The 15599-nt window shown below is 42.7% G+C and overlaps 1 protein-coding gene across 4 annotated transcripts in view; it reads right to left on the bottom strand.

The window, feature by feature from the left end:
* MTF1 (metal regulatory transcription factor 1) overlaps window positions 1-15599 on the bottom strand; it is a 51636-nt gene that overhangs the window by 8138 nt on the left and 27899 nt on the right. For all 4 annotated transcript variants that reach the window (XM_063657435.1, XM_054494702.2, XM_063657436.1 and 1 more), the window contains 3 exons: window positions 14532-14609; window positions 6092-6194; window positions 4498-5093 (listed from right to left, as the gene is read on the bottom strand). In XM_063657435.1, the coding sequence (XP_063513505.1) occupies window positions 4498-5093; window positions 6092-6194; window positions 14532-14609 (777 nt within the window). The remainder of the gene's footprint in view (window positions 1-4497; window positions 5094-6091; window positions 6195-14531; window positions 14610-15599) is intronic.

The raw sequence follows: 15599 nt of genomic DNA, 5'->3' as shown, positions 1-15599 counted from the left end.
TTGTACGCTACTAGTTGGCTGGCTCCCAGCTGCCTAATCCACTAGGTTCTGTATCCAAAGGCTCCTCCTCCTCCAAGGTTGCTTTTCTCAAGCAGATTGTCTTCTCAGAGGGATCCCAGGACTAGCTTTCCTTCAGGCTCTCCACATTCCCTGCTGCCCCCCCAATACTTCTAAGAAAGCTGGAAAGTTCTTTTTTTCCCCTCAGAGTTTAAGCTGCATGCCAAGGACAGGTTAAGGCTTCTTCTCACAGGCAGACAGCCCTGTAAAGGCCTTGTGCTATAAGGTGCACAGCATAGTTCAAGGGTGGGCCCTGGATTCAGCCACACTTGGATTCAAGTCCAAGCTCTGCGCCACTTATTAGTTGTTGGTGTTGGGCATGTGATTTAACTTCTTAGAGTCTTGTTTCCCCACCTGTAAAAACAGGAATAATAACTGCTATGGGTGGAGTATCTGTCCCCTCCAAAACTCACGTTGAAAGTTAATCCCCAGTGTGGCAGTACTGAGAGGCTGGGTTTTTAAGAGGTGACTGGGTCATGAATGAATTAATTCACTCATGGATTAATGAGTTATCATGGGAGTGGGACTGGTGGCTTTATAAGAAGAGTAAGAGAAGCAGGGTGTGGTGGTACATGCCTATAGTCCCAGCTATTTGGAAGACTGAAGGAGGATCACCTGAGCCCAGGAGTTCAAGGCCAGCCCAGCCTGGAACATAGTGACAATCTCTCTCTTAAAAAAAAAAAAAAAGAAAGAGAAAGAAAAAGAAAAAAAAAAAAATGCCGGGCGCGGTGGCTCACGCCTGTAATCCCAGCACTTTGGGAGGCCAAGGCGGGTGAATCATGAGGTCAGGAGATCAAGACCATCCTAGCTAACACAGTGAAACTCCGTCTCTACTAAAAATACAAAAAATTAGCCGGGCGTGGTGGCAGGTGCCTGTAGTCCCAGATAATCAGGAGGCTGAGGCAGGAGAATGGTGTGAACCCGGGTGGCGGAGCTTGCAGTGAGCCGAGATCGCGCCACCGCACTCCAGCCTAGGTGACAGAGCAAGACTCCGTCTCAAAAAAAAAAAAAAGGCCAGGCGTGGTGGCTCACGCCTGTAATCCCAGCACTATGTATGGGAGGCCGAGGTGGGCAGATCACGAGGTCAGGAGATTGAGACCATCCTGGCTAACACGGTGAAACCTCATCTCTACTAAAAATACAAAAATTAGACGGGTGCGGTGGCGGGTGCCTGTAATCCCAGCTACTTGGGAGGCTGAGGCAAGAGAATGGTGTGAACCCGGGAGGCGGAGGTTGCAGTGAGCCGAGATCGAACCACTGCACTCCAGCCTGGGCAACAGAGTGAGACTCTGTCTCAAAAAAAAAAAATGAAGAGGAAGAGAGGCCTGAGCTAGGATGTTCAAACCCTCGCCATGTGATGCCCTGTGCTGCCTCAGGACTCTGCAGAGGGTCCACACCAGCAGGGCGGCCCTCCAGATGTGGCCTCTCAACTTCGGACTTCTCAGCCTCCATAAATGTAAGAAAGAAATGTATTTTCTTTATAAATTACCCAGTTTGGGGTATTCTGTTATAAGCAACAGAAAATTGACTAAGATAATAATCAAAAACCTTTTCAAAGGCCCCTGTGAGGATGAAATGAGATGATGCACGTAGGACACTTGGCACATAGTGAACATTCAGTAAACATTCATTATTTAAGGCCGGGCGCGGTGGCTCACGCCTGTAATCCCAGCACTTTGGGAGGCTGAAGCGGGCGGATCGCCTGAGGTCAGGAGTTCCAGAACACTATTTATATTATTACTAAGTAGGACTATAAACCCATGCCCAGAAAATCACCCTTTTCGCTCTAGTATACTTCCTATTATTACATGGGCTAAAAGGTTTCCACTTTCTTGAAGTCTTATCTTGAGGCAGCTTTGTCTTTTATCTCGCTAAAAAGGAAATTAAAAAGTGCCTCTAAGATGAGTGTGGGAGGAAAGTGAAAGCTTATGGCTACGTTATAGCAGATGACACTATAAAATAATAATGGAGGCTGGGCGTGGTGGCTCATGCTTGTAATCCCAGCACTTTGGGAGGCCGAGGTGGGCGAATCACCTGAGGTCAGGAGTTGGAGACCAGCCTGGCCAACATGGTGAAACCCCGTCTCTACTAAAAATACAAAAATTAGCCAGGCGTGGTGGTGTGTGCCTGTAGTCCCAGCTACTTGGGAGGCTGAGGCAGGAGAATCACTTGAACCCGGGAGGCAGAGGTTGCAGTGAGCCAAGACTGCACCACTGCACTCCAGCCTAGGCAACAGAGCAAGACCCTGACTCAAAAAAAAAAAAAGGAGAAGTGAGACCCATATTTAAATACCTGAAAAAAAAAGGGATGACTTGTTTCACTCAGCACCCCAGGACAGGACCAGAGAAAACAATAAAAACCACATGGAGGTGGGCACAATACTGGAAAGCCCTTTCCAATGACTCTAGCTATCTAGAAATGGACATAGGCTCTCTAGATCTAGAGGGGGTTGGCAACCTAGTTCTGGAATTTGAGTGTTCTCCCTGTTGAGCCCCAAATTGCCTTTCTAGTGTGTCTGATAGTAGCATACATCCACCTTTAGGTTCTCCAACTTAGTACATCCTTTTCTCCATCTAATTCCTACCCGTATCTCAAGGCTGACCTGACCTGTATGGCCACCCAACCAACCATTAGTGTCTGAACCCCTCAACACAGTGGCCAAGAGCCACCAACTCTGGGATCAATCTGTTTATGCTTAAATCCCAGCTTTGCCACTTGTGAGCTGTGTGAACTTCAGCCAGTCACTTAACCTCTCTGGACCTCTGCTCTCCATTGGGAAAATTAGACCTACCTCCTAGGATTGTTGTAATATGTTAAAATGTGTTTTGTGTGACATATAGAGCTGCAGCTATACAGAGATAGTAAAAATATCAATGATTGCTAGGGGAGGGGGAAGAGGTAGAAGGGATGAATAAGTGAAGGACAAGGAATTTTAAAAAACGTGAAACTATTCTGGATATTGTAATGGTAGATACATGACATTATGCATTTGTCAAAACCAATAGAACTGTACAGCACAAAGAATGGACCCTAAACTATGGAATTTAGATAATAATAATGTATCAATACTGGTTCATCAGTTGTAACCAATGTACCACACTGTTGCAAGATGTTAGTAATAGAGAAAAGAAACAAGATGATAGGGAGAAAAAACAATAATAATAATAGGGGAGGGCTGGGCATGATGGCTCACGCCTATAGTCCCAGCACTTTGGGAGACTGAGGCAGGCAGATTGCTTGGGTCTAGGAGTCAAGACCAGTCTGGGCAACATGGTGAAACCCCGTCTCTACAAAAAATACAAAAAATTAGCCAGTCATGGTGGTAGGTGCCTGTAGTCCCAGTTAGGAGGCTAAGGTGGGAAGATGGCTTGAGCTCGAAAGGTAGAGGTTGTAGTGAGCTGAGATCGCACCACTGCACTCTAGCCTGGGTGACAGAGCCTCAAAATATATAATAATAATAATAATAATAATAATAATAATAATAATAGGGGAAACTAGGGGTGGGGAAAGGGTTTATGGAAACTCTCTGTACCATCTGTTCAATAAACAGTAATCTAAAAATAGATTACTGTCCAAAAAAAAGTAATCTAAAAATAATGTACATAGGTAATAACTGACACATTGCAGATCCTCAATTTTAAAAAATATGTAGCACAATAAGTCCTTACACATAGTAAGGACTCAATGAATAATAGCTGTTGATGTTTTTTAAATTACCATTATTAGTATTTAATATTTAACCTACTGGTAATATTAACTTTCTTTTTGGCATTTTTAGCCTCTTTAACTAGAATATATGTTTTTATAAAAAATAAATCATGTTTTTTCTCTTTTCTGAATCCTCCAGATATTCAGTGTGGTGTCTGGCAAATATTAGGCTTTCAAAGTTGTGAGACTGGCCACCCTGAGACAATTTTTCACCATGAAGCATTAACTGAATGACCAAGTCATTTCCCTAGTCATCAAGACCAAGTACTTCCTCAGAAAATGATTCTATGATGGGCTGTGGGAGCACAGGTTAGTTCTCCGACTTGGCCACTGCTGTCCGGTGCCATCTGACTGGGTCACATCAGTCCCTCACATCAGTCTGACTCTGCCTTGAAAACAACCTGCTTTTTCTGGAATATTCTGGGGCCTCTGGAGTTTGCTGACTGCTTTTTTATACTAGATGATGTGATTAGATTCCAGTATCAGTAGGAATATTTGTTCGAGTGCCTCCTGCTAGATAAAGACTGTTTCTCTGCCTCCTTATTGTAGGTACTGACCACAGCATTTCCTACATTTATACCACTTGATTATGTGGAAAATGACTAAAAGGTAGAATTACATGTTTCACGGTGGATGTGACAGCCACTTTTCTTTTTGAAGTAAAAGCTTCTGAACATGTCACCTATGTAAATACACTTCACCCCACTGGGTAGTTTCATACATAATACTTACAATTTGTTCTTGGTTTTGTGGAGAACTGGTGGCACCATTTAATATCCATTGTAAGTTCTGTTCTCCCATGACTAGGCTGGATTGCAGGATAGCTGTGTTGGGAGTTGGGGTGATGGTTATTGTGGGATTATTAGTTAGGACAGAGTTGGCACCCAGGGGCAGAGTCTGGACCATGGCTGGCAGGGGCTCAGTAGTACTTTGTGGTGGGGCTGGTGCTGCCACAGCTGATGCCACTGCCGCTGCTGATGCAGAAGCCCCAGCAACAACAGAAAGTCCTGGTACGATGGGCTGCGGTGCCTGGGGGTGCGGAAGAAACTCTTGATGATTAGCAGCAAACTGTGTGCTGTGGGGAACAGGCACTTCTGGAGATTGTAAGAGAGCAGGGGGGTTGCCAAATGCAGCTTGCTGGGAGCCAGGTCCTAGGGAGGGAGCAGGCGGAGAAGCAGACGGAGCTGAGGCAGGTAGTAGAGGCTGGGGTGGCTCGGAGAGGCCAGGCTGCAGTACAAGTGGAAGAGATAAAGATGCTGAATTTCCTGTGGATGGCGGAACATCACTGACTGACTCTGCATCACCATTAAAACTTTCAATCAAGGAAGCTGGCAAGAAAAAGAAATAGAAATATATATACATATCCCAAGCCTTAGATGAGCCACAAAAACAGTCATTATGGGCTAAACAAAACACAGCTGAAGTCCACTGAGCTGATCTCTTCATAGCTAGCAGGCCGGCTTTCTGTCATTTTCATTTAGTGACACCTCTGGTCAAAGTATCACGTTTCACCATCAACCTCACTTCCTAAATGTGAAGACCCAACATAGTTCTAACCATTTTAAAAAGTGTCTTAAGGCTTTTCTGGAAAAGAGACTAAACATCCTTTTTTTGACATGACTAGTGACTATACTTTCTGACTAATGGGAAGTTTTACAGACACATTTTCATGAAACACAGTAGGATCTATGCATCTGAAGTTTGTGGGTTTGTGGGTCCTGTCCATTCATAGACAGTGTATCACATCAGAAGAAAGAGTTCACAAGGCTGGGCATGGTGGCTCACGCCTGTAGTCTTAGAACTTTGGGAGGCTGAGGCGGGTGGATTGCCTAAGCTCAGGAGTTTCAGAGCAGCCTGGGCAACATGACAAAACCCCATCTCTACCAAAAATACAAAAAAAAAAAAAAATTAGCTGGGTGTGGTGGCATGTGCCTGTGGTCCCAGCTACTCAGGAGGCTGAGGTGGGAGGATCACTCAAGCCTGGAGGTGGAGGTTGCGATGAGCTGAGATCACACCACTGCACTCCCATCTGGGTGACAAAATGAGACGCTGTCTCAAAAAAAAAAAAAAAAAGCAGAAGAAAAAGCTCACCGCTCCTCCCATTTTGGTGGTTTTACAGCCAACAGAAGATTCTGGGAAAGGAGACTCTCTTCTTCAGGACTGAGGGAAGTAGGGGAAAAGACGGAATTAAACTGAAAGACCCAAACTTTCTGACCCTTTATAGAAAGCTCACTTCATTTAAGCTACCTAGAATGATTCATTGTGCCTGTGACTCAGTGTGTCAGCAAGTGCTGAGATGTGAGTAGAAAGAGTCCATGTGACAAACCTGTCTGTTGAGGATCTTCCTGAATTGCCGTATCATCTGAATTCTGGAACATTGATTCAAAGATGATTGCTGGTGAAATTGTGCTGAGGTCCTGGCCCTGGGTCTGATGGAGAGAGACAAAGATGTGAGACTGGCCATCTTGAGACAATTCTTCACCATGAGAGAACACATTCAAAGCAGTAGAACTAGAATGAAAATCTTTTGATATGCATCTTGTTTCTACCTTCTGCTATTTAAAGTAACATGTATTTTCTTAAGCCTTAGACACTAAAGATTTGGGTCCTCAAATACTTTATTTTTATTTATTTATTTTTTAATAGAGACAGAATCTCACTACGTTGCCCAGGCTGGTCTTGAACTCCTGGGCTCAAGCAATCCACTCAACCTCAGACTCCTAAAAATGTTAGGATTACAGGCATGAGCCACCATGCCCAGCCCCTCAAACACTTAAAACAGGAATTGGCACACTATGACTTGCCAGTTATTTCCTGTTTTTGTAAATAAAGTTTTATTGGAACACGGGCACATGCATCCATTTACATATTATCTGTGTTACTTTTGCTACAATGGCAGAGTTGACTAGTTGTGACAGAGACCATGTAATCAACAAAGCCTAAAATATTTACTGTCTGGCTCATTACCAAAAAAACCTTGCTGACTTCTGATCTAAAAGACCAAATCTTACATTAAAAAATGAGATTATAGGCCGGGTGTGGTGGCTTATGCCTGTAATCCCAGCCAGACCAGCCTGGCAAACATGGTAAAACCCCGTTTCTACTAAAAATACAAAAATTAGCTGGGCATGGTGGCAGGTGCCTGTAATCCCAGCTACTTGGAAGGCTGAGGCAGGAGAATCGCTTGAACCTGGGAGGCGGAGGTTGCAGTGAGCCAAGATCGCACCACTGTACTCCAGCGTGGGCGACAGAGCAAGACTCCGTATCCAAAAAAAAAAAAAAAAATTATATAATATTCATTACCCTGCAACTTGCTTTCCTCATGTAATAATAACATTGTGAATATTTTTCATAATATCTATGATATTCTAGTATGTATGCATGGTAATAAATCAAACAAGACAACAATGATGAACAATATTGACAGCTTTATACTTAATAAAAGGTCAGAGGCATTAAAAACAAAAAGGTAAAATATGAGGGGGGAGACCCAAAACAATGTCCTGAGGGCCTGCCTCCCCACAGGCACTAACTAAAACGAGCACTCTTCACTTTAGTTCAGGGAAGGGGAAAGACTACAGTTCTTCTATCCATGGTCAACCTGCAATCCACCTCTACCCCTACAGTTCATAGGGCAAGAGTGGTAAGGGCAACTGCCTACAAAGTCCAGAGAAGGAACAGAAATACGTGAAGCAAGGGAGGTGGGTTGTGGCATACTGGAGAGAATGCATGCCAGTCACCTCAAGGGCTTCAGCCAAATGCTGCCATGGGAATATGCAGGCCAGGGATTACCAGAACTCAAGTGGCAAAATTTTGACTTTCTTTTTTTTGAGACAGGGTTTCTTTACTCTGTTGCCCAGGCTGGAGTGCAATGGTATGATCATAGCTCCTCACAGCCTTCAACTCCCGGGCTCAAGCGATCCTCCCAACCTCAGCCTCCAAGTAGCTGGGACCACAGGTCTGAGACACCACATCTGGATAATTTTTTAATTTTTCTGTAGAGATAGGGTTTTACTATATTGTTCAGGCTGGTCTTGAACTCCCGGGCTCAAGAGATCCTCCCACCCCAGCCTCCCAAAGTGCTGGGATTATAGGTGTGAGCCACCGCATCAGACCCAGAAATTTTGATTTTTACATGAAGTCTACCAACTTGTAAATAAAAGCAAGTACAGCCGACCCTTGAACAACATGCATTTGAACTGCATAAGTGGACTTATACTTGGACTTTTTCCACTTCTGCCACCCCTGACACAGCAAAACCAACTCCTCCTCTTCCTTTTCCTCTGCCTACTCAATGTGAAGACGATGAGGATGAATCACCTTTACAATGATCTACTTCCCCTTAATAAATAGTAAATTTATTTTCTCTTCCTTGTGATTTTCTTAACATTTTATTTTTTCTAGCTTACTTTAAGAATACAATATATAATACATATAACATTCAAAATATCTGCTAATCTAAACTGTTTATGTTATCAGTAAGGCTTCCAATCACAGTAGGCTAAGGCCATTGTTAGCTCAGTTTTGGGGGAGTCAAAAGTTATACTAAGATTTGGTTGTGCAGGGGGGTATGGGTTGGGGGGCCAGCACCCCTAGCCCCTGGGTTGTTCAAGGGTCACATGTAATTGAAAATAACTTAAACACACTGTATATACCAAACTAAAACCTCTTTTTAGGGCAGATCTTGCCCTAGTGCCAACATACGTTTTAAGGTCATTTTGTAACAACTCTGCTTCTAGAAGGCAGAACTCAGAAGGATCACTTTGGGATTGGGCAGAAGTGTGGTGATGAGTGGGGCTGTCCACCAATCTAGAAGTGCTCAAAGATTAAATTGCCCACTGGAGCCAAAAGGGAACAATTCTTTTTTTCCCCCCCCTTTTTTTGAGACGGGGTCTAGCTCTGTTACCCAGGCTGGAGTGCAGTGGCGCAGTCAAGTCACTGCAACCTTGAACTCCTGGGCTCAAGATCCTCCCCTAGACCTCCCAAGTAGCTGGGACTACAGACGTACACCACCATGCCTGGCTGCTTTTTAAAAATTATTTTTAGTAGAGATAAGGTCCTGCTATGTTGCCCAGCCTAGTCTTGAACTCCTGGCCTCAAGCAGTCTTCCCAAAGCACTGGGATTACAAGTATGAGCCACCACCACCAGCTGATGATTCCCTTCTACGTCTATCAGCTGAAGGAGGGGAAATTCAGTGATTCTTTTTTTTTTTTTTTTCATTTCAGTGATCCTGATTGCCAATGTGATAGAAGGTGAAGTCAGAAATTATGTGAGGCCAGGCACAGTGGCTCACACCTGTAATCCCAGCACTTTGTGGGGCTGAGGCAGGCAGATCACTTTAAGTCAAGAGTTCGAGACCAGACTGGCCAACACAGTGAAACCCCATCTCTACCAAAAATACAAAAATTAGCTGAGCATGGTAGTGTGTGCTTCAAATCCTAGCTACTCGGGACGCTGAGGCAGGAGAATTACTTGAACCTGGGAAGTCGAGGTTGCAGCGAGCTGAAATCAAGCCACTGCACTCCAGCCTGGGTGATGGAGCAAGACTCCATCTCAAATCTATGTGGGACAACTACCAGCTTCCAGTCCGGAGAGAGTTAAAACTCATAGGCCAATAGTGTGACCTTCAAATTTTCATTGTGACACAAAGTAAGAAATACATTTTACACTGTATATACATACATTCTTCATATTATATACATATCCATATGTGTAACTAAAACAAGTCTATGAAAACAGACCTTATCCTTACTATGTGCAATGTCCTCTGATTTTTTTTCTATTCTATTGATGTCTTTGAAATGCTGATTATAAACCACTATTTTAAAACCCAATGAAAAGGTGCAACCCAGTTTGAAAGATAGTTGACTAACAACTACCACTGAGCATAAGCTTTGCAACCTCCTCATAGTTATTATTATTATTATTATTATTATTATTTGAGAAGGAGTCTCGCTCTGTTGCCCAGGCTGGAGTGCAGTGACTCGATCTAGGCTCACTGCAAGCTCCGCCTCCCAGGTTCACGCCATTCTCCTGCCTCAGCCTCCCGAGTAGCTGGGACTACCGGCGCCTGCCATCATGCCCGGCTAATTTTGTTTTTTGTATTTTTAGTAGAGACGGGGTTTCACCGTGTTAGCCAAAATGGTCTTGATCTTCTGACTTCGTGATCCACCAGCCTCGGCTTCCCAAAGTGCTGGGATTACAGGCATGAGCCACCACGACCAGCCATAGTTATTATTTTTGTTCTGTTTATAAATCATTATAGGTAGTAACATAATTAAAAAGGAATGAGCTACATTTGTCAATGATATTAGGTTGGTGCAAAAGTATTTGCAGTTTTTGCCATTACTTTCAATGGCAATTACTTTTGACCAACCTAATACCTCAATAATACTAGGGAAAAGAAAAGGAATGGGCTTGTGTGCCTCCAAAACATATGTACAAAAATGTTCACAGCAGTACTATTCATAATGGCTCCAAACTGGAAACTATCCAAATGCCCAACAGGAGAAAGAACAAATATTGGTATATTCATTTAGTGTACTGTGGTATATTCACTTAGTGTAATATTGTTCAACAAGAAGAATGAGTGACCTGTAACTGTATGTAATAATATGGCTTAATTTCTTAAACATAATGTTATGAGAAGAAAAGCCACACATAAACAAGTATATGATTCCCATCATAAAAGCATTAAAAAAAAAAAAACAGGAAAAACTAATCTTAGTTGTTAGAAGTCAGAAGAGTGGTTGTCTGCAGGGAGAGATCATGGCTTTTGGGGGTATGTGGGGGGGGCCTCTGGGGTGCTGGGAATGTTATTTTGTTTTCTTTTGTTTTGAGACGGAGTTTCGCTCTTGTCACCCAGACTGGTGTGCAATGGCACGATTTCAGCTCACTGCAACCTCTGCCTCCACGGTTCAAGTGATTCTCCTGCCTCAGCTTCCCGAGTAGCTGGGATTACAGGCGCCCGCCACCATACCCGGCTAATTTTTGTATTTTTAGTAGAGACGGAGTTTAGTCATGTTGGCCAGGCTGGTCTCAAACTCCTGACCTCAGGTGATCCGCCCACCTCAGCCTCCCAAAGTGTTGGGATTACAGGCATAAGCCAGCACGCCTGGCTGGGAATGTTCTTTTTGACTGGGGTGCTGGTTACATGGGTGTGATGAATTGTGATGATTCATCAAGCTGTACATTTATAATACATGTGCTTTTCTGTATGTATATTGTACCTCAATAAAAAGCTTGTTAAAATTTAAAAAAAGGAAAATGCTGAAGCCCCTGCCAAGCTTCAGGGCAAAAACGCTGGGAGCAAAGTGGGTAGGAACAACTTTCACAAGTAGAGAAGACAAGAACAGGCTGAGCTTTCCAGGCCTGGAGCAAGGAGCAAAGAGCAAAGGGCAAAGAAGAGGAGAATACAGGTAGCTGTCTGGGACCAGGATGGATCCTGGAGCTGAGCAGCCAAAAGGCTTCGAGAAGGCCATTCCCTAGCACCTTCAACTCTCCTCTAACAAAAGATCTGAGCAAACCAAAGTTCATTTCTAGGACATGCATACATATGGGCTGCTCAGAAACCCATAAAATCATTATCTCATATAAATTTATTATTTGATTTTAACAAGTCCTGATTCTCTTTTTTTTTTTTTTTTTTTTTTGAGACAGGGTCTTGCTCTGTTGCCCAGGCTGGAATGCAGTGGTGTGATCATGGCTCACTCCAGGGCTCAAACAATCCTCTTGCCTCAGCCTCCCAAATAGTTGGGACAACACCAGCTAATATTTTATTTTTACTAGAGATGAGGTCTCTATTAAAAATAAAATATTTTTATTAGAAAATACCACCACCACACCCAGCTAATATTTTATTTTTACCAGAAATGCGGTCTCACTGTGTTGCCCAGACTGGTATCAAACTCCTGGGCTCAAGCCATCCACCCACCTCTGCTTCCCAAAGTGCTGGGATTACAGGCGTGAGCCACTGCACATGTCCCTAATTTTTTTTTCAAGCAAAGAAAAATTAATCCTGGCCAGGCGCGGTGGCTCACGCCTGTAATCCCGGCACTTTGGGAGTCCGAGGAGGGCAGATCACGAGGTCAGGAGATCAAGACCATCCTGGCTAGCATGGTGAAACCCTGTCTCTACTAAAAAATACAACAAAAATTAACCAGGCGTGGTGGCGGGCGCCTGTAGTCCCAGCTACTGGGGAGGCTGAGGCAGGAGAATGGCGTGAACCCAGGAGGTGGAGCTTGTAGTGAGGTGAGATCGCGCCACTGCACTCCAGCCTGGGCGACAGAGCAAGACTCCGTCTCAAAAAAAAAAAGAAAAAAGAAAAATTAATCCTATTGCTTCAAGAAATTGTGGCCTTAGTTTGAAAGGCTAAAATCAATTTCCACATCTGAGATAAACACTGGGTACCAGGAGTATAATCTATAATTAAACCCCAAGGGATAGTGCTTCTCTCTCTTGATTATATAAATTGTGATAGGAAAAGCTTCCCTTTTTTTATAAGTACTTGGTGTCCCCTTATGCCAGGGTATTTTCCTGGTGACCCTAGGGCTCCAGAAAGCTCCTTAGTCTTATGTCATAGTCTTGGCTGGAGAATACACTCCTAAGCTATTTAACACAGTTACATGTTAAAGGGATATTATTCCTAGAAATCTTAGGCTGGGTAGCTTTGAGGGCATCTAGACCACCCAGTGCAGAAATTTCTCTTAGAACATTAGTTGTGAAACAGGAATACGCATAAAAATCATGTGATGTACCCATTTAATCTTTTTCTCTTTGTTCTTTAGTTTGGTTCATTTCTATTGATTGATCTTCAACTCAACTGATTCTTTCTTCTGTCATTTCCAATCTGCTGTTAAGCCCCATCCAGTGAATTATTTCAGCTATATTTTTCCGTTTTAGATTTCCATTTGGTACACTTTTTACAGTTTCTATTCCTCTGCTGAGATTTCCTATTTGTTCTATCATTACAAGCATATTCCTTTATGTCCTTGAGCATATAATAGCTTTTAAAAATCCTTGTCCCATAAAAAAAATAAATAAATAAAATAAATCTTTGTCTGTTAACTTTAACATTAGATGGGTCATCTTGGGGTCCATCTCCACAGATTACCTTTTCTCTTGTGGAGAGATCATGTTTTCCTGTTTCTTCACGTGTTTACTAATTTGGGATTTCTCTGAACACTACAAATGATATATTTTAGAGACTCCGGACTCTGTTACGCTTCTTGGAAGTGTGTTGACTTGTTTGTCTGAATATTCCATTAACTTCGTCTCCCTTGCAGTGGATGCAGCTATGATCTTTGTGTACATCTTTAGCCTTGGCTGGGCTGCTTAGAGTCTATCCCACACATCCATGGTGCAGGGGTCAGCCAGAGATTCGGAGAGAGTTTATACACAGAATTTGGGGCTCCCCCTTAGTGACTCTTTCCTTTCCAGGCTACCTGCCTTCACTTTCCAGGTGCTGTGGCCACCCTGAACTCTGTCCTCTGGTTATTCAAGCCAGTAAGATTGAGTTTTTATGAGTTTGGCTGCCTCGTTGGGTGCCAACTGGGGCTTGCCCAAGGTGGATAAGCCATAAAACTTGCAAGCCTACCCAGTGCCTTTACCATCTTCCAAGAAATCCCTTCTTCCAAGGTTACCTCTGCTTGCTATTGGTTGCTCACCAGTGCCTTTCCGCAGTTGTTTTTTATATTTTGTCTAGAATTTTTAGCTGTTTTCTGCAGGAGAGTTGGTCTCATAAGAGCAACTCTGCCACTACCAGAAGGAGAATTAGGCCTTGTCATGCTTACATAAAAATGCAGGTTCAGATGCCACGATCAGACAAGCTGACTCAGCAGGCTTGGGGGGAGGCCCAAGAACCTACACCTTCAGAAGTGCTGTAGTTGACTCCACTAACCACTTTTTCACAGCATTCCTGAATCATTCAGTCTCTGTTCAAATACTTCCCATCATATTTATTCATTATGCACATAATCACAGAAAATCTAGCCTATGCTATATTTATTTACCAGGAAAAACGACAACAAAAAACCCAAACTCAAAATTAGTGTTAGCAATACTATAAAACTCTCATGTTCAACATGGAGGAGGCTGCATAAGCTCAGACTCAATGCATTGGTTTGTAAGTTGCATCATGGAGCCATGGGAATGGCAGTCAAATTTCCTAACAGCTTAAATCAAAGCAATCAGATTAAGATAAAGTGAGCTTGTCCTTTAGCAGATAGAGGTCTGTATATGTGTAAGAGGTTTTCTTCAAAAAGCTAATAAACTTAAAGAAGGGAAATTTTTCTCTCCCCATGGCACAGAAAAAAAATAAATAAATAAAATTAAAATTAAAAAGGAAAAGACCAAGCCAGGTCATATAGATAGGGTTTGAGAAAGTCCAGAAACTAGAATTCTGGTTATGTCTTACAGTACTAGACTTTAAGTTCCTCAAGGACAAACTACACCAACATTTTTAACTACTATAAGCTCAGTACTGGCACAGTGCCTGCTCAATAAATATTTGCTAAATGAGTAAAAAAAGAAATTTTCTGGGGCCAGGTTACCGAGTGAGTGACCTGCCTCAAAAGGAATCAGGCCTCAGAGAGAACAGCCTCTAATAGAACTCTTATCAGAAGAAGAAAAAATCCTACATGGTCAGTAATTAAACACAATTAAATCTAGAAAACCTCAAAGACTGGCCTGCCTCAATTTTCCCACCAAAGGGAGTGCTTAATTCTTGCCCTTATTTTTCTAGCACTGGTATTACAGGTACACTTACCGTACTGGAATTTTCTCGCAATTCAGAATCTGTGGACAGAAGGCTCAAGTCACTTAGACAAAGTGAGTGATTTGTATCCTGTGAAAGAGAAAAAATTCTAATTGAGTAACAAAAATCAGGATTTACAGTGGCATATCATGTAACAAGACATTTAATTACAAAGTCCCTAATGTTCCACATGTCTACATGTATTATCTGAAGAAGTATAAGCCAACCAAAGCAAGGGCTAAATGAATTAGTTAATTTTTTTAAAATTATACTTTAAGTTCTAGGGTACACGTGCACAATGTGCAGGTTTGTTACATATGTATACATGTGCTATGCTGGCATGCTGCACCCATTAACTCATCATTTACATTAAGTAATCTCCTAATGCTATCCCTCCCCCGCCCCACCCATGAATTAGTTAATTTTTAAAAATCCTGATATTCTTAGAAGAATATCTTACATTTCTTAAAAATGATTAATAAAGAGTTTTAGAGGCTGGGCGTGGTGGCTTACGCCTGTAATCCCAGCAATTTGGGAGTCCAAGGTGGGTGGATCACAAGGTCAGGAATTCGAGACCAGCCTGGCCAACATAGTGAAACCCCATCTCTACTAAAAATAAAAAAAATTAGCCAGGCGCGGTGGTGTGCGCCTGTAATCCCAGCTACTCGGGATGCTGAGCCAGGAGAATCACTTGAACCTGGGCGGCAGAGGTTGCAGGGAACCAAGATCACGCCACTGCACTCCAGCCTGGGTGACAAGAGTGAGACTCTGTCTCAAAAAAAAATAAAAATAAAAAAAATAATAATAATAAAGAGTTTTAACATTATCTCATGACTAAGGCTCCAAAGTAACAAACCTATAATAATGTGAAATTAATACTATCTGTATACCTGGTCTCATCATTTACAGTGATTTCTCATGACCTCATTTGCCATTCATATAAACCTTGGAAGTATTACTCTATATCCCCAGTTTTTATTCTTTTTGTAACAAATTGCCACAAACTTATATTCCCATTTTAAATATGAGAAAACTGATGCTCAGACAGTAGGAATCAAGTGCCCCAAAACACACAGCTAA

Source organism: Pongo pygmaeus, chromosome 1 (genome assembly GCF_028885625.2).
Source record: "Pongo pygmaeus isolate AG05252 chromosome 1, NHGRI_mPonPyg2-v2.0_pri, whole genome shotgun sequence".
In the NCBI taxonomy this organism is placed as follows: Eukaryota; Metazoa; Chordata; class Mammalia; order Primates; family Hominidae; genus Pongo; species Pongo pygmaeus.
This window is presented reverse-complemented; position numbering and strand designations above follow the sequence as displayed.